General features: G+C 37.5%; 1 protein-coding gene across 1 annotated transcript in view; it reads right to left on the bottom strand.

Annotated features, from left to right (window-relative positions):
- Positions 1–24,069, bottom strand: part of LOC111606287 — a 74,222-nt gene extending 50,153 nt beyond the window's left edge. The window contains exons 1-5 of the mRNA XM_023326801.1: positions 23,950–24,069; positions 23,261–23,326; positions 19,506–19,677; positions 19,201–19,328; positions 18,710–18,982 (exon numbers count right to left, since the gene is read on the bottom strand). Coding sequence (XP_023182569.1) covers positions 18,710–18,982; positions 19,201–19,328; positions 19,506–19,677; positions 23,261–23,326; positions 23,950–24,069 — 759 coding nt within the window. The remainder of the gene's footprint in view (positions 1–18,709; positions 18,983–19,200; positions 19,329–19,505; positions 19,678–23,260; positions 23,327–23,949) is intronic.
- Positions 24,070–24,233: the final 164 nt, after the last annotated feature.

The following is a 24,233-nucleotide window of genomic DNA, read 5'->3' as shown; positions in this document are numbered from 1 at the left end:
AGTGAAGGTTTATCTAAACATCTGGTTTCAGCTGTAGCTTATCAATACTATATTTATTTCTCTCTGTTGATTCCATTTCACATGTTCTCTATGCTCTTATTATGTCCTTTGATATATTTTGTCTATGATTTTTGTTGCCTGTCCAGCTTGCTTTATGAACCAGAAATGATTTGGTGTTTCAAAAATTAGCAAATAATAAAGAGGAATACATTAATAACAAACTTAACAATACTTTTTGCCAAAGTAACAAGGAGTCAAAAAGGTTTAGCATAATGTCCCAGATAGCAAGAGCCCTGAAAATACAGAGGACATTAAAAGAAACTTAACAACAATTTGCACATGGTGATAATCAGGAAACATCCAAGGAAGCTTTGTGATTAAAATCAAGTTAGTAGCGGTTAAAGAGTCAGGGAATATATAAAGACTCAAAAGAGAAGGTGGTAATCTTTTTGGGATTGATGCATGAACTCATTCAGAGAGAGGAAAAACTCTTTCTTTCTTTTATGTAATGTTGATAACACTAAAAAACTAGGGTGCGCCAGGTGAACAGGATGATGCCACAACAGGTGACTAGGAAAAGAAACGAAAGAGAGGTCAGGGTTGGTATGAAAATATCAGAAAATCTAGTGATACTGAACGATGAGTCTGGACAGGCAGACATCTGAACACTTGTCAAAGAGTCAGACCAAACTCATGGTCGGGGGACTGAAATGAGACGTCCAGAGATCAGAGAATGGGTAGAAATCATTTGTGGCTGAAGCAAAAAGGGAGAATCCTGGAATGCTGGACATACAAGCAACAGCTTTCAATGATCTATCAAGGAACCTTGGACTAAAGGGACCAAACAGTGCAGGTGTTAGCAGTAGTTACAGTTGGTATTTGTATAACCAGCTGATGAATGGATCATGATTCAGATTTTTTTTAAAGTTATCGCTTTAGTTTTACTGTTTGACTGTGGCCATATGACAGAGTGGTAACCTCACCAATAAATAGATTAATTGATTGATTGATTTAGGCATTTTAAGTTGTACGCTAGGTCTGGGTGATAATATGAACCAAACTTCTTACATTGTCAACATGTGATGATCAGACAAAGCCCCCCGTCAAAACATATTTTTGTCTCTGTTTCGTTTTGTATGTTTGGAGATTTGCTGAGTTTCTGTCCAAACCTGGCTTCCATTACAACACCTTGGAGAAACACAGAGCAGTGTTTGCTTCTGGCAGTTAATTGGCTTTTTGTTGCCTTTTCCAAAGCTGCATAACAAACACTATTTTCTTTACATGCATCATTACACTCCTTTTCAGTGCCATGGGCAAAGAAGCCATGTAATGAAATGCTAGAATGCATGTTGAGGTTGAAAATCTATATAACAAATCGAATTTTTTTTTTACTTACTATACATGAAGATTTTGACACAAGAAGGATGTTTTACTTAGGCAAACTTTGTCATGGTAGCATGGTTACACTGTGGAGAAACCTCTCTTTATGAAGCAATTCAGTCTTTGAACTAAATGTCTCATAAATAAGGTCTTAGAAGACCTGGGTCAGCCTTCTCTTAGAGCCTGTTCAAAGTTCCCACTAAGACTGAAGTTCTGCAAATTGCTTATGCTTCCACAGGATGAATCGGTTGTGAGTGGAAGTTATTCAAATAAAAACTGTTCTGGCATCTTTCATAGAAGCAAATATTACTTCATCCCTCTTGCACCATTTATTTGTGCGAAACAGTAAAGAAAAATCTTTGATGTGTGGGGGAAAAAAGCTTTCTGAAAAAAAGGTAATTAAGAATGCAGGGCATTCACTCCGAACATCTTGTTATTTAGATGTTAATTTATTGAAAGCTTTGTCAGTAGTCAAAAATGTCATCTTGCGCCAGCAGAGATAGGGAAAAAAGGAGAGTTAAAAGCAAATGAAGGCGGGGTCATTGACTGCTGCACAGCTTTCATCAAAGTTTTACCAGCCGTCATTAAACACACAATGCACATTAGTCGTGCTCACACGGACAGAATAAACATCTGGAGGACTCATTTTTCTCTAGAAGCATAGACTTATGTGAATTGGAGTAGTTTTAATGGACAGAAAAATTTTACGGTTTCCTGCCATATATGCATTTTCAATCACACGGTGGTTAAAACAGGGACGAAAACCGGCATTTTCACAGTCATTAGGAATGTCCAGGATTTGCTGCAACAGCACACGCTGTAAGAATGTGAAATGTCAGTGGAGGCAAAGAAAGTACTGATGTGTGTTAAATAGAAAGATAGGTGAATATGGATTTACTTAACTGTACTTATAGACACAATTCATAGAAAAGAACTGAATGGAAGCAGTATTGTTACAGGTAGTTGCCAGAGTGTCTAACAGTCGTCAAGTCAAGTTTATTTGTTCAACACATTTCAACAACAAGGCGATTCAACATGCTTAACATCGTAAAACCATCATACTGTCAATTATAAAACAAGCAATAAACATTAGATTTGGTCAAGTATTAAAATGATCAAGCAAATACAAATCATTTATGTTGATCAATGACACACTTAGTAAGGCAACTCTAAACTCTAAGGTGCAGCTTAAAACCCATGCTTTTATTTTGCACAGAAACATAAGTAGTTTGTGCTCCCATTGTCACACTCAGCTAATCAGACTATTTCACAGATGTCAAACACAGCTGCAGAGAAAAGGTCACTGGACAGATTGAAGACAATAAATAGATGAAATGCTGGTATCATGTTCATGACATGGAATATAATGAAATAACTTCAGACTTAGGGCTTTTCAGGGCAGAGATGTGTTACAATGAAATCAGTCATTCTCAATCACACATTCACAATCTCTGAAATATGACTTCAATATTAAGATATTTAGTATCTAATATAAATTAAATCTGTTTTTGTTTACACGTTAAGATTCTGAGAGCCATATTTAAAATTTTGAAATCATCTATTAATAATCCCACAAATTCCTCATTGCTGAAAAATAATATGCTTTAATTCAAAGCTGTTCATTTTCAAGTTGCGTTATGAACTTTTGTGCTGTTTTATTTCTAAAAGTCTTAAGTGTCAGTTCATTTCAAAATTTTATCTTTTTTTAGCTTCGAGTCTAAAATGAAAAACTATCTCTTTAAGGAGTGTTTGTGTTCACCAATACCCAAGGTACATCTAACATTTTCCACATTTTATGAGCAACACAAACACTTGCATCAGAATTTTAATCTCTTCATTTGATTTCACTTCACTCCAGGCTAAAGCATTCATATACATTCACTAAACCAAATACTTACTTGCTGGGAAAGAAATTACTCCGCAGTACTTATCTTGAGGTGAGACATACACAAAACCTGCAGAGCATTGAGACAGATATAAACTAAAACATTAAATAGGCAAATATACTGAGTTGCTCTGATTAAACCACTTCTAGAGTCTGCAAATAAATCCTCACTGAACTGCACTTTTTTTCAAAGGAAAAACTCTACTGTTCAACAGTTGCCTCTTTGCAAAGAGAGTTATTTTAGTAGGAAGGAACCTTTGGCTAAAGCACACCAGGGCCTTCACTATTTGCCTCTAGTAGTTAGCATGAGGTAACACTAAGGGGAAAAAAATATATAGAAACATTTAAGCAAATTGCATTTCCACTGATGTTGTAGAAAAAACATTGAAGAAAGGCTCTTGAGATGTGATATAAAGACAGTGCAGCAGATACAGAGTGTGTTGGAGGACAGAGTCAATGTTTTGTTGAAGGTTTTCAAGTCTCAGTCAGAATCAAGGTGAAGCCTAAGAAGAAAGTGATCTTTCTTTACATCCAATATTGTGGATGCAAACCTGCGAGCATCAAAAATCGGATTTTATTGGAGCGTTGAGAGCATTTTAACGGAGTTTATTATGTTACCTCACTGAAAGTAAATCTCCGCTGAGAGCTTCAAACTGTTAAACAATCCGCATTTTTATCCCACTCCCTTCATAGTGGGATAAAGTTCCAGAAAGTTACAAATACAAAGTCTTGCTGAACAAATCACCAGGAAAAAGAAAGCCAACCTGTCTTTACAAAGACTGACCAGGGATGGAGGTCTACATGGAAAGCTGAGATCTGAAAAGAAAAATTGGAGCTGGGCGGATATGCTGAGCTTTGAAAGCATTTTCTCTTGACATTCCATAAATTCAAAGTGTTATTATTCATTATGAGAATATAAATATGAAGAATAGAATATAAATATGAAGAAAACTGTCACAATTTGACCTTCCTCTTCACCTCATCTGTGGTGGAGAAGAAGGTCAGACTGCTGATCTGAAGAGGAAGCAGTCGATCGTTTTGCATATTCCATTTATTGTAAATTAACATCTTTCAACCATCCCCAGATTATGGTCTGATTTCTGGATCTTGCTCATTTTTAATCCATTAGAAAACTGGACTCTAGAATGAAAAGCATGCTCAAGCTGAACCCATAAGTGTTGCAGGCAACTCGTTCCTCAGAGCTCAACTCCCAAATTCTGGAGGTAGTCTGGCTTGAAGTGTGTTCCAGATTAGCGGTGCCTAGGCCTTGTTGTCCATTGCAGACTTCAGCCTGCTCCGCTGCACATGTGAGTGACCAGAACTGGAACCCTGCAGCCTGTTTGAGTTTAAGGGAAGCCACCGCTATGAAAACAGGTTGTTGCACAGTTTATGGTTTTATGTTTTATAGATGTGATTGTTTTCAGTTAAATTGCACATGGTATTTCCACATTTAACCCATTTAAACCCACCGGTCACAATAGTGCCCGAGAAATTTATTTCAATTTCAAGGACTCCAAAAGCTTACTGATTAAATTTTCGGTTAATGTTCAGTAAATATTGAAAGTTTAGAGTGTTTGGATAATACTTATGCAGTATCAAATTTTTAGAGAAAATTATCACATGACCAGAGCCATTTATATCTTGGTTGCACCTTGGCGAGAAGAAGAGTGCCACAAACCTCCCAAAGAGGCTAGCAATGTAGGTTGAAATAAACATACGACAAAGATTTTTGGTGCACGTTATCTTTAAAGTGTCTAGTTATGATATTGACCTTTGCATTTACATAACTTGGTTTGGTGTGTGAGCAGGGTGTGTAAACATGTTGACACTCACAATAGTGACCGGCGTGACAATACATTTGACCTAGGTATGTTTATTTAAATACATACCATATTCTTCTAATTCCAAACTTCTTCCTTTTTAAGATTAATTTTGAGTGTGGTTATTGATCTGTTGGACTTAGTGATGGCCAGACAAAGCTTACAACATTATGCAAAGGATGGAATCCGTACTGATTTTGGTAGTGATGGCTTAGACATGGACTAAAAGGGGAAAATAGGCCTTTTTCCATGCCTGATTTTGAATGCATATGATCAGTTAATGGGAAAAGAGGATGATCTCCCACTTCACCAGTGGGACTGCAGTGGCACTCCTTTACCACCTGCAAAGTTCATGATGAAGGGACAACTGTCTCTTCGATGTACACTTTAAAACTGAAGCGGATCCAAATATGGTTCTGACACAAGATGAGAAAATACTAGAAAGACAACAATATTTTCACAGTAGAAACAAAGATGAGAAAGAACTACACAGAAACTGATGTCAAATAAATCAATGAGCACTTGAGAGGTGTAGACCTTCATGACCAAAACCCCTCAAGCTACAGAGTCATGATCAAGTCCAAGAAGTGGTGGTGGCCCATCTCAAAAGCGTACTTGAACATAGGATGACTGTAGCTTAGGAGGTAGGAGTTTATCTTGTACCTGGTGGATTACCTGCTGGAACCCTAATTTTGTCAGTCGTTGTGGCCTTGATCAAGAGGACAATTCACCCGCCATGCCTGCCGGTGATAGTCAGAGGATCGGGTGGTGCCAGGGTATGACTGCCTTGCTTCTGTCAGACTGTGCCAGGAAAGCTTAAACTGTGCAGTAAGCTACTACAATATAGTAGCTTACTGCTATCAGTGTGTGAATGTGTGCGTTAAGGGGTGAATGACTAAATATGGAGAAAAGCACTTTCAGGTCATTTGGACTTAATAAAGAACTATATAAATACAGGACATTTACCTTTTAGATATTATTTTAAAAATGTGTCATAGGAAGGACGACTGATTTGCTGACCTTCTCACGTGTTGTGGCTTATTATGTTATGCAAAGGCTTGGCACAAAGTCAGTAGGTCATGGAAATAGATCTCAAATGGACACTTCTTTTCAAGATGTGACCAAGACACTTACTGGTCAGTCAATGCAAGAATCGTTTCCAGATATGTTGCTTTTGCACCACCCATGCCTGGGAGAAATTCAAGGTTTTATTGCACATTGAGTGCTTCAATAAAGTTCATGGAAATTAAGGAGGGGATGAAATAACCCAAAATTGAGAATACCAAAGTCACCAAATGGTAAGATAGAGCCAAACAACTGGCCTTTGATTCCAGGCCTTGGGGTCCGGTATCTTGTAGCTTTCAGGTGTGTCTCTGGTCCAACACACCTGAATTAAATAAATGACCTCCTCAGTATGCAGTCCAGTTCTCCAGAGTCCTGCTAATCACCTGGTTCAGGTGCATTGAAGCAGAGATGGATGGAAATGATGCCTGACACCGGCCCTAAATCCCTGGAGTTGAAGGCCCCTGGACTAAGTTTATTACTTTATGACAGTGTGACTGACAGATGTTCATAATTTTCAGCAATATAAATGAAGGCCTCTACTATAGATGCTATCTTTATGATATATGTTAATGGGATAACATAACACTACAACTGACTTAAGTTCAATATAAGTATGTATAAACTCTCAAATTTACATTGGTTTAGAACAGGGGTCTCAAACTCCAGGCCTCGAGGGCCACAGTCCTGAAGTTTTTAGATGTGCCACAGGTACAAACCACTGGAATGAAATGGCTTAATGACCTCCTCCTTGTGTAGATCAGTTTTCCAGAGCCCTAATGACCTAATTATTCTGTTCAGGTGTGGTGCAGCAGAAGCACATCTAAAAGTTGCAGGACTGCGGCCCTCGAGGACTGGAGTTTGAGACCCCTGGTTTAGAATATACAGATAGACAAATTTGTACTTTACAGAGCAAATGTTGCACTAAAGTAATGCAGTGGCAAGGTATATTCAAATAAAGAAACAATGTTCACCTTTTATGATCTTTCTATTTGGAAAAAACACTTTTATCTCATCTTAGTAAGAGCACCATATTATCCCACCGGTCACAATTGTGACCAATCATAAAACACACCTTTTTATATATTTTTCCACATTTTCAAAAATTATTACCCCTTGATTAGTTCATAGGGCCATAAATGACATCTGATTTAATATTTTCATGTCTGGGAAAAATTTGGGATTAAATGGGTTAAGGTGGAACAAGCTTTCTGACAAATGATAAATGCTTGGCATTTTATCAGAAGTTTGTATATTTTTTATATTCTCTATATGTGAGACATAACCTTAGTTCAGACTCAGTGTTCACATTCCGTATAGATGGATCTCAGTTAACATATACTGATGGCAGTTTTCATATATGAAACAACCTTGTTCTCTGTCCCTTTGATCAATGTTTTGCATTCCCTACATACCCTGGATGTTTTATATGCAAGTGTCAGGACAGAACTAAAGACTGAAACCTTCTGAAGAGGTTGCCTATAGTGCACTTGATGGTCGGTCACATTAAACTCCATCAATTCAAAGTGTGAACACAATTACACTTGATTTAGTCTCAGGATCAAAGTGTTCCAATATTCCATGCAGCACTTGTGCTCCCTACTTCCATAAATCTGGTGATTCTCTTGCCTCTTTGCATAATGAGTTCAGGGGATTTGCATCAGAGTTAAGACTGACTTTTCACCTCTGGACCAAAGTAAAGAAATATAAGCGTACACTTTTGAAAGTCTCTGTGTGTGTGGGCGTGTGGGGAGGTGAGAGGGGCATGTGCGTGCGTGCGCGTGTGTGTATGAGAGAGACAGAGAGTTCAGTGCTACGTTTAGAGTATTTTGATGTGTGTCTGTGCAGCTGCCTGTCAATATGCCAGCTCCGATAATCCTCTAAAAAGATTAGGATTAGTGGCCCGCAGGCTTCTCTCAATGATCCACTTGGAAAGAAGAATACTGGTGGATGAATATACATTTAAATAATCAGCTAGCAATTGTTTTAGCATTGTGTTTGAGACCAAGGGTTACAATTAGATTTGGTCATGGGCCAGTAGATTTTATGCCTGGCACACTCAGAGAAACAAGGTTTGTTTGAGTTAAAGTTAGCTTTACATTTATTCTGGAATATAGTTATTGATGAACATATTTTTCACACGTCCTGCAGTGCTGGGGAAAGTATTTGTTCCTGCAATGATTTCTCCCATTTTTATCTGTCTTGTCAACCTTGAACAAACTAATTTCATATTTGACAAAGATGATTTGCATAAATACACAAAGCAATCTCTGATAATGATGCAATTCATTAGGGCAAAAAAGTGATCCAAACAAACTTGGTTTTATGTGAAAATGTAATATCCCCTTCTTGCTAAATCAATAATCAACTCTTTTTTGAAAATGTTTCATTTCATAAAATACACCAAGTCCTGATTGCTACGCGACTTGTGGAATCAAGAAGTCCTTCGGACAGAATCATTTTGACATAATGAAGTAGGCTAAAAGATCTGAGGAAGCAACCATCTCTGATTTGGCAAAAAATAAAAAAATATATGATGTAAACTGATGAGATAAAACTAGAAGGTGTCCATCAGTCTATCTATGGCACTAATTCAGTTTCAAGAAAAGAGAATCATATGTACAAGTCAAAGCAGATGATGGAAGTATAAGGGTCAGTGGCTGCTTGTCTGTGGACAAACTGCCATAATTATTGAGCCATTAATTCTACTCTAAGATATGAGAAATAGAGATATCTGAAAAACATCATCAATTTCACATTGGAAAGGTTAGAAAAAATGTCATGTTCTGTGTTTTTCTGTGTATTTATTTAGAGTTTTCTGTGTCCCCGAGTCTTCGTGTTGTCCTGTCCTCCCTTTGATTACTCCCAGGTGTTTCTCATTCCCTGATTAACCTCCTGTGTATTTAGTGTCACCTGTGTGTCTGTGTCTTTGTTGGGTCCTCGTCTAATGTGCGCTCAGTCCTTCGTGTGTCCAGTCGTAATCAGTTGCTACCAGCGTTGAGCCCTGGTTTCCGCTCAGTCGTGCTGCCTGTGTTATTGGACTTGTTTTAGACTGTTTTTGATGCTTATTTATCATTAAAACAACCATTATTCATCTCACCTGGGTCATCTGTGTCTGCCTCACCACCTCTCACCACCGCAATTCATGACAAAAAAACAAAAAATGAGGATTTTGGAATGACCTAGTTTAACCCCCTAACTGTCATGATGACACCAGTGTCCTTGTGGAACCATTGACTTACATGTAGTGTTTTGAGAGTGATAGTTAAGGGTAGTGATGGTGAGATGAAGCCTCATGAGGCATTGAACCACTTGAGCCAACTGGTTCGAGAAAGGGTTCATTTCTTGAGGTTTCATGTGCACACGAAACCACCTACTGGCCAGGTGTATAATCACAGCCAGCTGTATCTTAACACGTGTGATGCATTGAATTTTTGTCTATTATGGCTCTTGGGAATGACGTCACAAAAGGTGTAGGACGAAATCATTTGTCTACATAAATTATGTATACACATATGTGTATAATAAAATATTGTTTGAATGTATCCTCTGTGTGTAATTATTCCCAAAATAGTAGTGTCATGTGATATGGCATGTTGTGTAATAAAGTTTTTCTGTGACTCTAGAAAAATGGCCTGGGCTTAATCAGGCAGAGGACAGTGAAAGTGCTTGTGGAACTAGGGAGGGGGTGGTGAATAGGCTAATGCTTGTGTAACTTGGATGATTTCATGCATTTTTATTAAGAAACAACAATTTCTCCACAATTTTTGGTTTCAAACGATTTCTCTTTTTTGACACTATGGATGAGGTGTTATTATTGTACCCCAACTCCTTGGAGCACAATAAACACCTCACCTTTACAGAAAATAAGAAACAGTGAAAAATACAGTTCCTCATAAGCAAACATAATGCATCTGCAAATGTTCAGTTCACCTTACCTTGTTAGGGCTTATCAAATCGAAATGTTCCCACATAGGGGAAATCCTCCTCTTTCTCGCCGGCTCCATCCTACTCCTACTCCTACCCTCGCGCTCCTAAATCATCTATCTATCTATCTATCTATCTATCTATCTATCTACTAAACTCTCCAAACACCGAACTAACTGTCTCAAACTAAATAACCATTATCCAAACTCTGCTATCCAAACTATCAAAACTCTATCCACTCTCTCAACTGACCGCAACTCGCCTACAACAACCCACATTTTGAATGGAGCCTGCGGGGTTTCTAAAGCTGTCAAACCCCACGCCAACATCTGAGCCACTTCCCGAAGCAGTCACGTGGTACAGCCAGGCAGCGAGGCTTCGGACGTCATCGTTTTCGGCTCCTCCCCTAAATGAAGCAAGCCTCGATACGCGCTTTACGGAAACGCCCCCTTCATTACTCGACACACGCCTCGAAGCCTCGGCACATCACGTAACATCACTAGTTAAGGGTAAAATCTGGGTTTAAGGACAATTCAGATTATGTGGAAGGACCATAAAAAGGGTCTTAATGCTCAAACTCCCCTGAATGTGGCTCAATTAAAACAAGTCTGAATAGATTAGATAGAGTGGACAAAGTTCCTCCACAGTGATGTGAAAAACTCACTGGCTTTATTACAACCCCTTGATAGCACTTGTTGTCCCCTAGGATGGTACAAGCTGTTATTAGGTTTAGGTGGTGATTACTTTTTCACACAGGGCCAGGCTGCTGCTGATAGTTTTATTTCACCTTAATGAATGAAATCACCTGTTAGAAACTGCATTTTGCACTAACCCAAGTTGACTTTGTGTGTTATTTCATTCATTCCAGTGACCAAAAAACCATTTAGGTCTGACTAAAAAAGAGCAAGTATATGATAAATCTGTAAAGGAGCAAATACTTTTTTTTGTAGTACGATGAAGAGGTTTAGGATTCAACATTATCTCTCTGATCAAATAATTTGGCATTTTATCTAGCTGGACTACTGTCAAAGCCAGCGCCCTTTGATGTAAGTTTATCATTCTGGTCAGACATGAGACTGTAACACAGTGTTTACATGGCTGGAGTTCACTTTGAACTTTAGACTCTTTCAGAGGAACTGCGGTGATTTTTCTGCCTCATCCTGATATACAACAATTTTTATTTGGGAGAAAGCCTTGTGGTCCACTGAGGCAGGAGGAAGATCAAAGACATATTGAAATCAATACCAACTCCCTGGATTATTATCATGAAATACTTTTGGCTCGACTGTGAAGAAAAAAAAATCCATTATGAAAATTCAGATTAAAAGGCTTCAGCAACAAAAAAAGAGCAAGTCCTACTGGTTGGTTCAGTCAAACATCATCAGCCACCTGATGAAGCTCAACTACTGATGTACAGGGAGTGTTTAACCCTGAGGGCCAGTGCCCTGTGTCAACTAGAGGTTTTCTGATTCAAATGAATTGCTCATTGCCACTCCTCTGCAGGACTTGATGAAATTCTGTTTTACTAAGTCCTAAGTTTAGCTATTTGAAGCAGCTGCTTTGGAAAGTTTTGTTTAAAACTCACAGGATGCTGAATTGACCAGAGCTAAACAACTCTATCCAGTAAAATTTTTCTTTTAGCCCTGTCTCTCTCCTAGACCAAGCTATTGGCTGAGCTGTTGCTGTAACTGACTGTGTGTGCTCTTTTTCATCCAATAGTTTTGAAAACTGGTGCACAGCTGATTTGTCTAGCTGTTTGTCCACTATAGGAGCTACTACTGCTATTATTGTTTTACTTTTAGAAAACATTGTGTTTGAGATTCCTAATATGGTGTTCAACAATTAAAGCAGAAATGCATTCAGAACCAGAAATTACCTTCATTATCAGACTTTGTGCATTGAGATAATCATAACAAAGTGGTCCTAACAACATTTACGAGGTAATAATGAGTCAAAGACAGTTAAACAAGACAAACTCTTTCAACCAGTCATTGTTTCTGAATAAAGATTTAAATTTGCTAAATTTTTCATTTATTCCATATGTTTTTGGGGTTAGTTTTGGCTTATAGATATGTTCAAAGGCAGATCCACTTTGAACTAGATCCAAACCCTTTTTATAATGCTTAGAGAAGTTCAGAACAAACCTTTACAACAACTTTTGTTTGATGTCCCACAAGATATCAGTTTGCTGCACATCCAATCCACAGGTCAAGAAACAGTCTAACTGAAGTGTTTGACAACTTCACCAACTGGAAGTAAATCAGTTCCAGGCCTTCTGTGGGGAGTCGAAGGCCAAACGGCCTTATTTCTTCAGAGTGTGACAATTATTAAACCTTTGAAACTAAACACAGATCTTTTCATTGTCAATGTAACACTGAAAATATAAACATTAAGAGTCATGTGCCAGTCTTTGACTGCTTAGTAACATGCATATAAAATGGTTACATAAGGTCCTTAAAATTAAAAAACAAACTGACTGACTCCACCATTAGAAATGCACGAAGGCTTTGGCTAAAAGTTACCTAGAATTTAGGCAAATGAGATAAATAAAAATAAAATTCCCTCAGCCATGAAACTGCAAAAACCGTTGAAATATTTATCCAAGATTTACAGCAAGTTAGTTGGAGCTAGTTAGTTGAATTCATAAAGTTCTGAGTATGTTTAGCTGTAGATGAGTTGACTGATACATGTGACAGCTGTTAGTTTATGTTGACCTCTTCTACACAGAAGTGACTGTTGATTCTGTTTATAATTGCTGTTTAAACATGGAATATCTTTGATTGGATATACTCAAATAACGTTAACATAACACAAAACACAGGGAAATTTCTGCTTTTGTCTGTTTTTCTTTGTTGTGTAAATTTATCTTGACAATTTACACAACAAAAATTGTCAAGATAAATTTACAAGATAAATAGGAATTCAACCTATTCCTCTTGGAATGCCTTTATATTTACCATTAAACAGTGCCACATCTGGAAGTATTTGTAGGATGAACAGCTGAGTTTAGTAGCGTGGTGGCACATATAAAAAACTTAGTTACAACTGAAAGGCTCCTTTAACAGAATTATGATGGGGTCTCTTTCATTTAACTCCATTTTACATGTAAGAAAATATACACTCAGATAAAGATTAAAAATAAAGATTTGAATACCTTTTATCAAAACTTGTCCTAATTAATGCTGCTGCTTAACAGTTAAATCTGTCTATTTTAGGAGAAAAAGTCATTTTATGTCCAATCAAAGACATTTCAAAGACAGTTCAGAGACCACCACCAGCCTTTTGATTAATGGATTCCCTTTCAGCTGAAAGTTGAACCATGCTGTTTAACAACTGGAGAGTGAAATGCTGTCAGATGTTTATAGATTTAATAATATTTTTAAATATTCTGCCTATCCTTCAGACCTTGCTTAAAAGGGTATTCAGGTTTCAATTTTCAGGAGAGAGGGAATGGATCTGTAGACAATCTGAATTGAAATATGTTACAAGTCACTTGCATATTAACTGAATTTTGTTTTATCTTATGTGATATATATGTACAACCACACTCGAGTTGGGCAGCCCTCTGCCTCAGCTAGGTCAGGCAGGACATGAAACAGATTCAGGCATTTGCATAAAGACACTATGACTTGCAAAAGCACAAATAATCATGACTTTACACATTTTGTGACATTCCAACTTTACATTTATAGTATTTTATACCCTCTAAACACAAATTTCTCAAGTCTTGTGATCGATTTTGAATTTGATTTTGGTTTGGACTTTGAGCCATTTTAACATATTGATAAAGTTTGACCTAGACATTCTATGGTAGCTCTCTCTGTTTAGGGTAACTGTCCTAGGTGGACATCCATGTAAGTTTCAAATCTTCTTTAGATTCTAACACGTTTTTGTCCAGGATTGCCCTGTTTTAACCCCATCCATCTTTACATCAACTCTAAAATAGTTATGAAAGTCATAGAAATTAAAAGTATCCCCATAGCATGTTTGCACCTCCACCATATTTCCCAGCGGGAATTTTCCCAGTGGTATGCATAATAAATGCTGTTCTCATTGCTTCTCTTTGATAAAATGTAGTGTTTCAATTGTTGACTGTGTGTTCTACGACTTGTTTTTATGATGTAAAGCATTTTGAACTGCCTTATTGCTGATATGTGCTACTCAAACAAAGTTGATGGATTGATGGATAATACTCATCTAAATTTACTCCTACATCTTTCATTGAAATTAATTTGTATTCAGTCTCCAAAAACTGAACATAGAGTCCCCATCATGTCATTACGCAGTGACAAAAAAACACTGACTGGCCCCATGTTTAATTTAAAGGATTCACTGAAGTGATGAATGCATCACCTGCTGTGGTCTGAACTCAGTCTCATATCGTCCTCCTCGTCTGAATGATCTTAAATTGTTCACCAACTTGTGTAATCAAATGTCTCAAGAGGGATTGCTTCATTGGCTATTGTCATAAAGTTTTGAACATTTGCCTTGGTCAGACGACGTCTCATGTCTGTTCTGATGTTGATCTGGAGGATGAATTCACGCTCTCCTGCCACACTGGAGACTGGAATTACAAGCTTACTTCAGCCTAAGTTTTGAAATCAGGGAACATTTAGCATTGTGTTTGAACTCAAACTACCTGAATGAGGTCTTTCCTGATTCTACAACTCCAAGCTTTAGTGAAAGAAAATCCCACAGCATGTATTGCTTCTGCACCAGAGGTTCAGTTGCACCGGTCTATGATTGTTAGAGATTTTTTGGTATTATCATTTTATTATTACTTTAGTTCACATTCAGCCTATAGATCATTGTGATTTTCTGTTTAAAGTGTTCTCTTCCTTAACTGACCTGCAGGTCACTACTGTCTGTTCATTTTCATGAGAAATAGTTAACACTGAGTTTCTCAGACCTTAAATCCTTTTGCAAGAACACCTCCTAATTTAGTAACTACCTGTGAGCAGTCGTATTTTGTTTTGTTGACAGTATTGACCGAGATTTGAACCGGGCTCAGACCTTTGATCAGATATCACATCTGGAACTGGGTTGTTAGTTGTTTGGATTAGAAGGTTTACGACCTCTGTTGTTTTTCCTGACTGCCCCCTTGCCTGTTTTTCTTTGACAATAAAAACAGGAGCTCATGCAGAAGCAGGTCAGAACGCTCTGTGAATTGCTCGTAGGAGCAGTTGACGGAGACTTCTCCTTTTGCAAAAGCTTGACATGAAATTCATATACGTTGTCTGTGGTTCTTTCTTTTATGTAGGTTCGAAAGGAAAAATACCTATCAATGATCACTACAGGTCACTTCTTCAAAGTCTCCTCTCATAACTCTTCAATGCGCTGCCAGCTCTTGATGACCAGGTCAAAGATAAACCTCTGGTGGGAATTTTTATTTTTTGTTTGGATTGAGTTAGTTACCACCACAATCTACTGAGTGGGTAAAGTTAAAAATGTCTGCAAGGGCACTGCAGTGGCGCAGGCATAGAGTGTGCAACCTCCATACAGAGGTCTTAGTCCTCAACAAGGGTCAGAGTCACAGCCCAATGACCTTTTATCACATATCTTCTCCCTCTCTCACAATCTGTTTTCCTGTCTAACCACTCTGGCCACTATAAAGCCGATAAAACCTTAAAAAAAAAGTCTCCACATCTGCACCAAGTGGTGAGGGTTTGTGAACTGTAATCTGTCAAAGTGATTGATGGCCTTCAGCATTTTCTGTCACTAATTTAGAACTAATTCTCAAAAAATATTTGGTTAATATCTCTGATAGCCAGATTATTCCAATCAGTTAATTTGACCACACAGGCATTAAATGGCCTTCTGGCAAAGTGCACCATTTTTTTCAACCTATTTTAATAGTCAGGACCATTAAACTAGTATTATACTGACAATTCACATAAAAGATTATTTTAGCTCCATACCTTGAACTTTACTTATTTTTGCAACTCAGGGGAAAATTAATGAACTGCTTTTTTATTCATAGTACTGTGTGTTCTATTAGTCTCGGGTTCATATGAGATTTACATGGCAGAGTTAACTGCAGTTCTGCCTTGATGCACATACACATTATATCCATCAACCTTACAGAAGTTTACCAAACTATGCATCCTTTGAGAAGCAGCTGGCATCAGTTCAAGAGTTCCATAAACTTTACAATTGCAATTATTCATATTACTACGAACAAGCTGGCAGCTTGACAAACCAGACAAACTAGACAAACTGCACTTGGTGGCGAGACTCCCCTCCAGCTTTTGGAGCTTGGTAGTTTGACGTTTTCTTTGTTCTGTTTTCTTTCAGGATGCAGTTGATGGGTGGTCCAATCACCAGAGAGTGTACAGGCAGGTGAGTAGAGCGCTGGAACAGATAAGTGTGAAGCTTCCAGAGGAGCTGCATGAAGAAAAAATGTGTTGATTTGAGAAAACTCTAAGACGATGTTAGTTGAAAAGCATATTCAACTGGAGATTCTGCCTCCTGATAGTGGTGTTTGCAGGAATTCTGGAGAGAAAGATCAGGTGTTAGCACCAGGAGTACAGGGAAGCAAAAAAACACTAAAAAATAGTGGTGGGTAAATGAGGCGTCATGTATTGTTTCGACCCATAGCAAAACTGTATTGATACTGTCAATGCTGCGTCACTGAATACCGACACCTGCTGGACATTAAAAATCTCTACAGGCAACTTAGTTGACAGACTGATTTGATGACCTAGTCTATACAATAAGATTTAAGTCATTGTATTTTATATATTGTATTATTTCATATCTTCAGTTAAATTCAAAATATATTTTATATTCTTTCATATAGTCAATAAATAATGTGAACATGTACCAAGTGATGAAAATGAAAGTGAACATGTTTGGAATGAGGATGCTTGTGGACTTTTTTTTTTTCACACATTTTCATTAAAAAAAATAAGTTTTTCCAACATTTTGTAATTTAGTCTGTTCTGTTTTTTTGACACAACTTCTCCTGCTGTAGAAAAAAATTTAGTAAACAATACATTTATATGAAATAATTTATAAAAAGCAACTGAGTAATTTGTAGAATGGCTGTATACCTGAATTTATCCTAGTTGTATCTGGGACTTCACTCTCATGCTTTGCCCTATAATGCCTCAGCATTGAGGAGGTGAATTTATTTAAATAAGACATTTCTGTCAAACATGTGTGACACTTAACCTGCAGAACATAATATGAAAATAAAGTAAGACTCAATTTCAGCTGAATTTGGATTCAGATAGATCAAGTACAAACTGAAAAGAACCGGATGAAACAACGAAATGAAAACAAATACCTTGTTTTCTGATGTTTTCAAAATGGTCCCACACTGCGGAAAACTTTCGTTTGCCTTGAGGCTCCATAGTTGACGCCGTACAATAAAAGAAAGAATCTTTTTGGTAAATGCATCCTGTTGACAGATTCGCTTCCTTATAAACACAGTTTGGCGCATCAACATCATTTCAAAACAGTTTCTGTATCGATCACGTGACTTGCTGAAATCAATACGCGCATCGACACGGGTTTTGGTCTATGGGCTTGACACATGCGCCGACGCATTGGTGTTGCCGGACCCATCGCTAATATACAGCATTTTTATAACAACCAAAGTTAACATAGTTCCTTGATGGCATCGCAGAAAGCGATATTGTGCTATAAAATAGTGCTTTGTGTCTAGAAAATACACAGTAAAATTTCCAGATTAAAATGTACTCAATTTGAAAAAAATTTTACTCTAAAAAAGACAACATTTGGTCCCAGTCTAAATAGAGTAAAATTTACTCTCATGGAAGAGTTGAAATTACAGATTAAAATCAACACCATTTAGTGCAAAAATTTTAATCAATGCCAAGAGAATTTACTCCAAGTTGTTTAAAAGAAAAAGTACTCTACCGTATTTTAACTCCAAGTGGAATATAATTTACTCTAAAGAGAATTGCATTCTATTCTAAGTAGAGAAAAATTTTAGTCTAACTAAAAATAAATTTTACACAAAATAGAACATTTTATTCCATATAGTGTAAAATTGTGCTCTTAATAGTATAAAATTTTACTCCTAATTTAATTTAATTCCATATTGTGCAGTTAAACATTTAATTAAATTCTAAAGCAGTGCCAAATTTAACTTTATTTCACCCACTAAGCAATTGTTTTATAGCTATAATACACAGCTGAGTTTGTAAGAGTACAATGCAAAGACCAGAAATCAGTATTTGAACAGCCATTTTTATTGTTCACAGGAAACAGTATGGAACAATATAAACATTTGCATCTTCATGACTGTATGACACCTGTAAATCAAAAGCTTTGTAACAGTAAAGCTCTTCTACATATATAACATGAGGTCCGTCTCTTGTATACAAAACTTGAAAAGCACTGAAATGCTCATTCAGACACACTGTTTGCAGAGCAAATGTAACAAACAGTAACCTCTCATCTTTCACAACAACATTGTAGATCTTATGGAAAACTGGCATTTCACAAAAAACGTCTTTACAAACAACTAAATCTGCACGATACATATTTCCATGATGTTTGGCCCATTTTACATTTAATACCTTGGTGTTGATTGGTAACTGAATCATAGCAAAACAACTATTTAACGCAGCATCCGAGCCCTCAACTCTGCAACCCTAGGATTCACTTTGGTTGTCTCAACATCTATCTCATAAATGGCGGTCTGCAGAAAGTTGTACACATTGACCAGATTATGATCATATGAAGTGCCGAACACAAAGTGAGCTTTAAAAAGCTCATCAAAACAGGCAAGAGAACCTTGTGATTTACAAGGTATGGCATGTTTGTCAATCACAATGAAGTACTTGTGAATCACGCTCCTCTGAGTCCCTACTGCAAGCAGGTATGGTTGACGGCTTTCTGCGATGCCATCAAGGTGCTCCTGGATGCTGGTTCCTGTCTGTGGCAAAAACAGAATAAAACATGATTAGTCTTGGGTTTCAAAGAAGAGAGGGTTCTAATAGATAAGGCAAATTACTTTTCAGCATCTTTTAAATGTCACTTGAAATTAAATTTAAGACCAACTTCAAAATAAATACAAATAAATAAATATATATATAAAAAGGGAAAAATAGAGAATTTTGATCAACATAAATGTTCCCTTTACTGTAACCTTACCTTGACAAACTTCACAAGATGTTCACTGGCTTGTCTGGCTGAGAGTTTTCCTGGTCTCTTGCGCCCATGAGGTGACGGTGGCAGGAGGTGCACTAGGATCAAAATGGATGGCATGTCAATGTCCCATCCTAGAAGAAAAAGTAAAATAAACATAAGTTACCAAAACTTCTTATTTGCAACGATGTTAATACTTCCAGAGTAAGCTTACCAAACACTGAGGGCAGGAGGAGGTGCACTTATATTGAACCAATTCATATAAAATTCTGTTACAGTAAACACTTTCTTTATAAGTCATTGCAACTTACCATTTTCCTCTTCTGTTGTGCCTTCAGCATTGTCAAGAAGGTTCTTAAGGTCATCAGACTGTGTGAGACCACGACTTTGTTTGAGGACTTTCTGCTTGTAGACAGTGGGCCACTTCTCCAGGAACTTTGCAGAGATGGCTTCCCCAAACATCAATGTAAAATCTTGCTCAACCTAGATGAAGTGAAGGTTTTAAAAATCATTTTGTTAAACTTTCTCACATCCATCTTAGGATTTAATAAATAAAGCTTGGGAACTTATTGTGCAGTTTGGTTGCAGGATTTACTTGAATTTAGCCAATTACCACAACTAAAACAGAAAAAAAAACATATCAGCTCCATACAACTCGATATAAACGGGGTTTATGGACAAAATAGTAAATCAAAAATGTTTTACTGACAACTTACACAGTTTGCATACAAAGCACAACTTTAATTCTTTTTTTTTTTAATCTTTGCTCTACGTTCATGAAAAGTTGCTAGCATAGTCCTCCCGCGCCATTTTCTGGGCGGAATACTGACTCCACATGCTAGCAGAGCTAGCTCCGATAGTACAGCTCGCTCCTCTTTTAAACTCCGTTTCTCAGCTTAAAAATAGCGGCAGCCTTGACTTGTGAAAATAAAATAATGGACGTAGAATTGTACAACACTGATGTTTTTTTTTCTGCTTACATTGTTGTAAACGGCTAAATTAAGTTAGCTGAAGCACACATGCTAACTAGTTAGCCAACCATGTTAATTCCTCGCTGCACCCCTCCGTCCCCCACTACCATACAGCAGCACGTCATCATAATTAGTCTTAATAATAAAAAAAAAATCATAAAACCCCACGTAAAATATATCTACAACCCATTTGGGGACTTACCTGGCACACAGCTAATCGTTGCCTCTGTTTCCACTGCAGGATAACAAGATGGTGGAAGAAACGAAACTTAAGGAACTTCAGTGGGCGTGTTCTTGTTTTACTCCGATATAATTTCCTCTATTTTTTTACTCCGATTCTATTGACCAATGGAAATGATTTCACTCTTTAATGTATAAACAGGACTCTTTTAGATGAAAATGATGTTAACTCCGAAAAAATTACTCTCCTATTTTTCCTGTGTACTTAATATTGTTTCTTTTAGAAAAAGTGTAGACTGCAAAAACGAGTGGAAAAAAGAAGAAATAGCAAAGACTGTGACAGAGCTACTCCAACAAGTATATAAAATCCAACAAAATATTCTAGAACTAACTCATGACATACAGCTTGCCATAATGCCGTAGTTGTAGCCACATCTCTGCATTATCCTGTTCCTCTTTCTGACTTCATTTTCTAAGCCCTCTTTTTGTCATCTTTCAGTTCCTAGTTGTAGGTGCACCAGCGGGAGACCATTACCTTGGCAAGGGTATTATTTTGATAACCACTGCTGACCCTGTGCTGGGATCATTCATCAGAATGATTCTGAAAGCCAGTTTGAAGTGCACCACACCAGTATGTGTTGGCTCCAAAACTGACATTAACTGATGTTGAAAGGAATAAAATGGAATTGTGTGCTGGACTTGCTTATTACTAAAGGTCACAGTAGATACGCTAACAGGCTTCTAACCTCCCAGCTGTTCCAACATTACTCATGAGGCAAACACTTTACATGTTACGTAAAGTAACCTCAGTTAATATGCAGAAGTCTGAGAAAAAAAGAGTGGTCTGGTTGTTTCAAGATGCACAATAAGGTGACATCTGAAAGAAATTGATCAAGAAAGTCATAAGAAAGTCATTGCTATGCCAATAGCAATGACCAAAATAGGCTTTTATTGGCAGAAAAGCCTGAAAACGTCTGGAACAAAGTTACCCTTTATGGCCACAAAAAGTGGCCATAAAGGCCTGGTTGACTTCTCTCCATATGTCATTTTGGGATATATGGAGAGACGTCAACAAGGCCTAGAAGGAGAAGTATATCACTGCTGACATAAAACCCAGAGGAAGACTGTTGATGTGTTACATTTAAAATTAATGACAAGATTGATGCAACATTAATATTCAACTACCGTATTTTCCGCACTATAGGCGCACCACATTATAAGGCACACCTTCAATGAATGACCTATTTTAAAACCTTTTTCATATATAAGGCGCACCGTATTATAAAGCGCATAGAATAGATGCTACAGTAGAGGCTGGGGTTACGTTATGCATACATTAGATGGAACTGCGCTAAAGGGAATGTCAACAAAATAGTCAGATAGGTCAGTCAAACTTTATTAATAATTACAAACCAGCGTTCTGAAAACTCTGTTCACTCCCAAAATGAATAAACAGCTGTTTTATTATTTTCCCTGAGGTAAAGTAAGTGACGTGGTATTTTCGTGACACAGTTTATCTTTTAATAACAGCAAGGTGTAACATATAGTGGAGGGGAACTTTTCCTCGATTCAATAAACACGTTAAAAACAGTCTGATACTGTTACGGTAAATCAAACGTTAGTGCAATCACAATATATATCCACTTCCGCACCATTGATTCGTTCATGTTAAATTCTCTCTCTGCTGCTCTGTTCCCGTGTTCTACTGCATGACTGATTGCCTTGAGCTTAAACTCTGCGTCGTAAGCGTGTCTCTTAATAGGAGCCATTTTGGGGTCTTTACACAAAACCCAGTGTGCACAGCGCGATTCTTCTTCTACGGGGGAAAATGAAGTCGGCGGCTGCTTACCGTAGTTGCGAGACCTGTTGTGGCTCAATATTGGTCCATATATAAGGCGCATTGGATTATAAGGCGCACTCTCGGCTTTTGAGAAAATTGAAGGTTTTTAGGTGCGCCTTATAGTGCGGAAAATACGGTACTATAAACTCATCAGCGCAGACGCTGTGCATGTCTCAAGCAGTAATATCTAGGTTATGTAAAGTTTAGATCACTGTGGTTTGGGTAGTTGCCATTAATATTTAAAACCATGAGTGACAAACAGGTTTTGTATTATAAATATGTTTTTTTGTGAAACATTGTCAAAATTCTCAAATTAAGCAAGGGCATGTAAACTTAAGAGCACAGGATGTACTTGCTTCTCAGGTGAGTTCCTTTTAAATAACAAGAACTGCACAAGTCTTTCAGAAATGAAACAGCGTTTAGTTGACACGGTTCCTGTTCTGCCGTAACTACTGGAAGCATTTTTAGCTTCTGATTGTTTTACTGAAGATGTCTGGATTTATCTTCTCTTTGAATTCCTGCCATCGTGCTGCTACTTGGAAATCTCTTTAGTTCAGCATTGCCATGGCAATTCAGCACTGCTCATCTATTGAAGGGTATACAGTGTGTATGGGTGCACATCTGTGCTGCTGTGCCAGAATTATGTGACAAAAAAGCGACTGAAATCAGTGAGGAGATCATTTGTAAAGTTGATCCTGTTGTTATCCATGTTCCCGACTGGATAACCTCTGTAGAAGGTTATTTGTGGATATTTTACATGAGGCAGATAATAGTGGTTTAATGGAGACTTTGAGACTTTACTCTCCTGACCTCCAGCTGTTTGGAAGATTCAATAATTTCTCTGCTTTAAAAATCCCTTTAACAGGCAGCTCTTCCATTCACAGGAGTTGGAATTCCCCTCTTCTCAGGCAGCCTAGCGCCACCTCAAGCTAGTACAGTACTATTGTTCTCCTAAATAAATCCACAATAATAAAAAATGTAGATTTCTTGTAAAATAAAAATAAAAATTAGATGTTTTGTTCCCTAAACACAACCAGCTTAAACACTGTAGAACAACAGAACCAAATGCACATACCTGCACAAATAGAAATAAAAATCCCTTTAACATGCAGCTCTTCCATTCACAGGAGTCGGAATTCCCCTAGCAGACAAACACATGGAGAAACCCTGTGACTAACTAATAACAATATCTGCTCTAACATTTAAGAAAAATGTTTTTAACTTGTCAAAAAGAATGCTCCTCTGTATGGATTTAAACAAATTAACATTCACAGCTGCATGTACTTACAATTATTTTATATATTTCATAAAACGTGAGCGTAACCTAAAGCAAAGAAAAGTTCCTACCTCTTCTTAGTCAGCCTAGCGCCAACTGAAGGTAGTACAGTGCTGATGTCATAAGACTCTCTCTTAAAGTGACAGTACAGGTACTAGTGCTTATCAAAATAAGTAACATAATGAAATTCTTAAAATACAACAAAGAAATAGGATTATTCAGTGTTAATAAGGATTTGGTGAAATTTCAAACATTATAATAATAAAAAATAAAGCACATTTTCTAAAGTTGTTACACCTCCCTCTTTGAAGCCGCTAAAGGAGCTACTCCTGCCATTTCTTCCTCGTGGTAAATGGCCTGTATTTGCTTTGTCATGTCCAGAGGACCCCAAAGCACTTCACACTATATTTAATCATTTACACACACATTTGTATGTGATGTTGGCAAGCTACTGGATTGTAGCAATAGCTGCACTGTGGCGGTCTGACACAGGCGAGGCTGCTATGCATCTGCTTCACCGGGTGACCACCACCAGGTGAGGCTGATGACCTCTTACTCTGATCCTGGTTTGGAGGAAGGTTTCTTTGCGTCGCCGTCTCTACATGCATGATGCATGCACTAGGGATTGCTGTACAACGTAATGCAAGTGGCTGTTGATTGTTGCTACATGCTACAATTTGACAGAAAACTTATCACCAGTTAATGTAACAAACTGAACTAGGATCAGATCGGAATTCATGCAAATATGTGTGTGAGAAGTACTCTAAGGCTA

The sequence above is a fragment of the Xiphophorus maculatus genome, chromosome 21 (genome assembly GCF_002775205.1).
Source record: "Xiphophorus maculatus strain JP 163 A chromosome 21, X_maculatus-5.0-male, whole genome shotgun sequence".
In the NCBI taxonomy this organism is placed as follows: Eukaryota; Metazoa; Chordata; class Actinopteri; order Cyprinodontiformes; family Poeciliidae; genus Xiphophorus; species Xiphophorus maculatus.
Note: the sequence above shows the minus strand (reverse complement) of the source record. Positions and strands in the feature narration are given on the sequence as shown.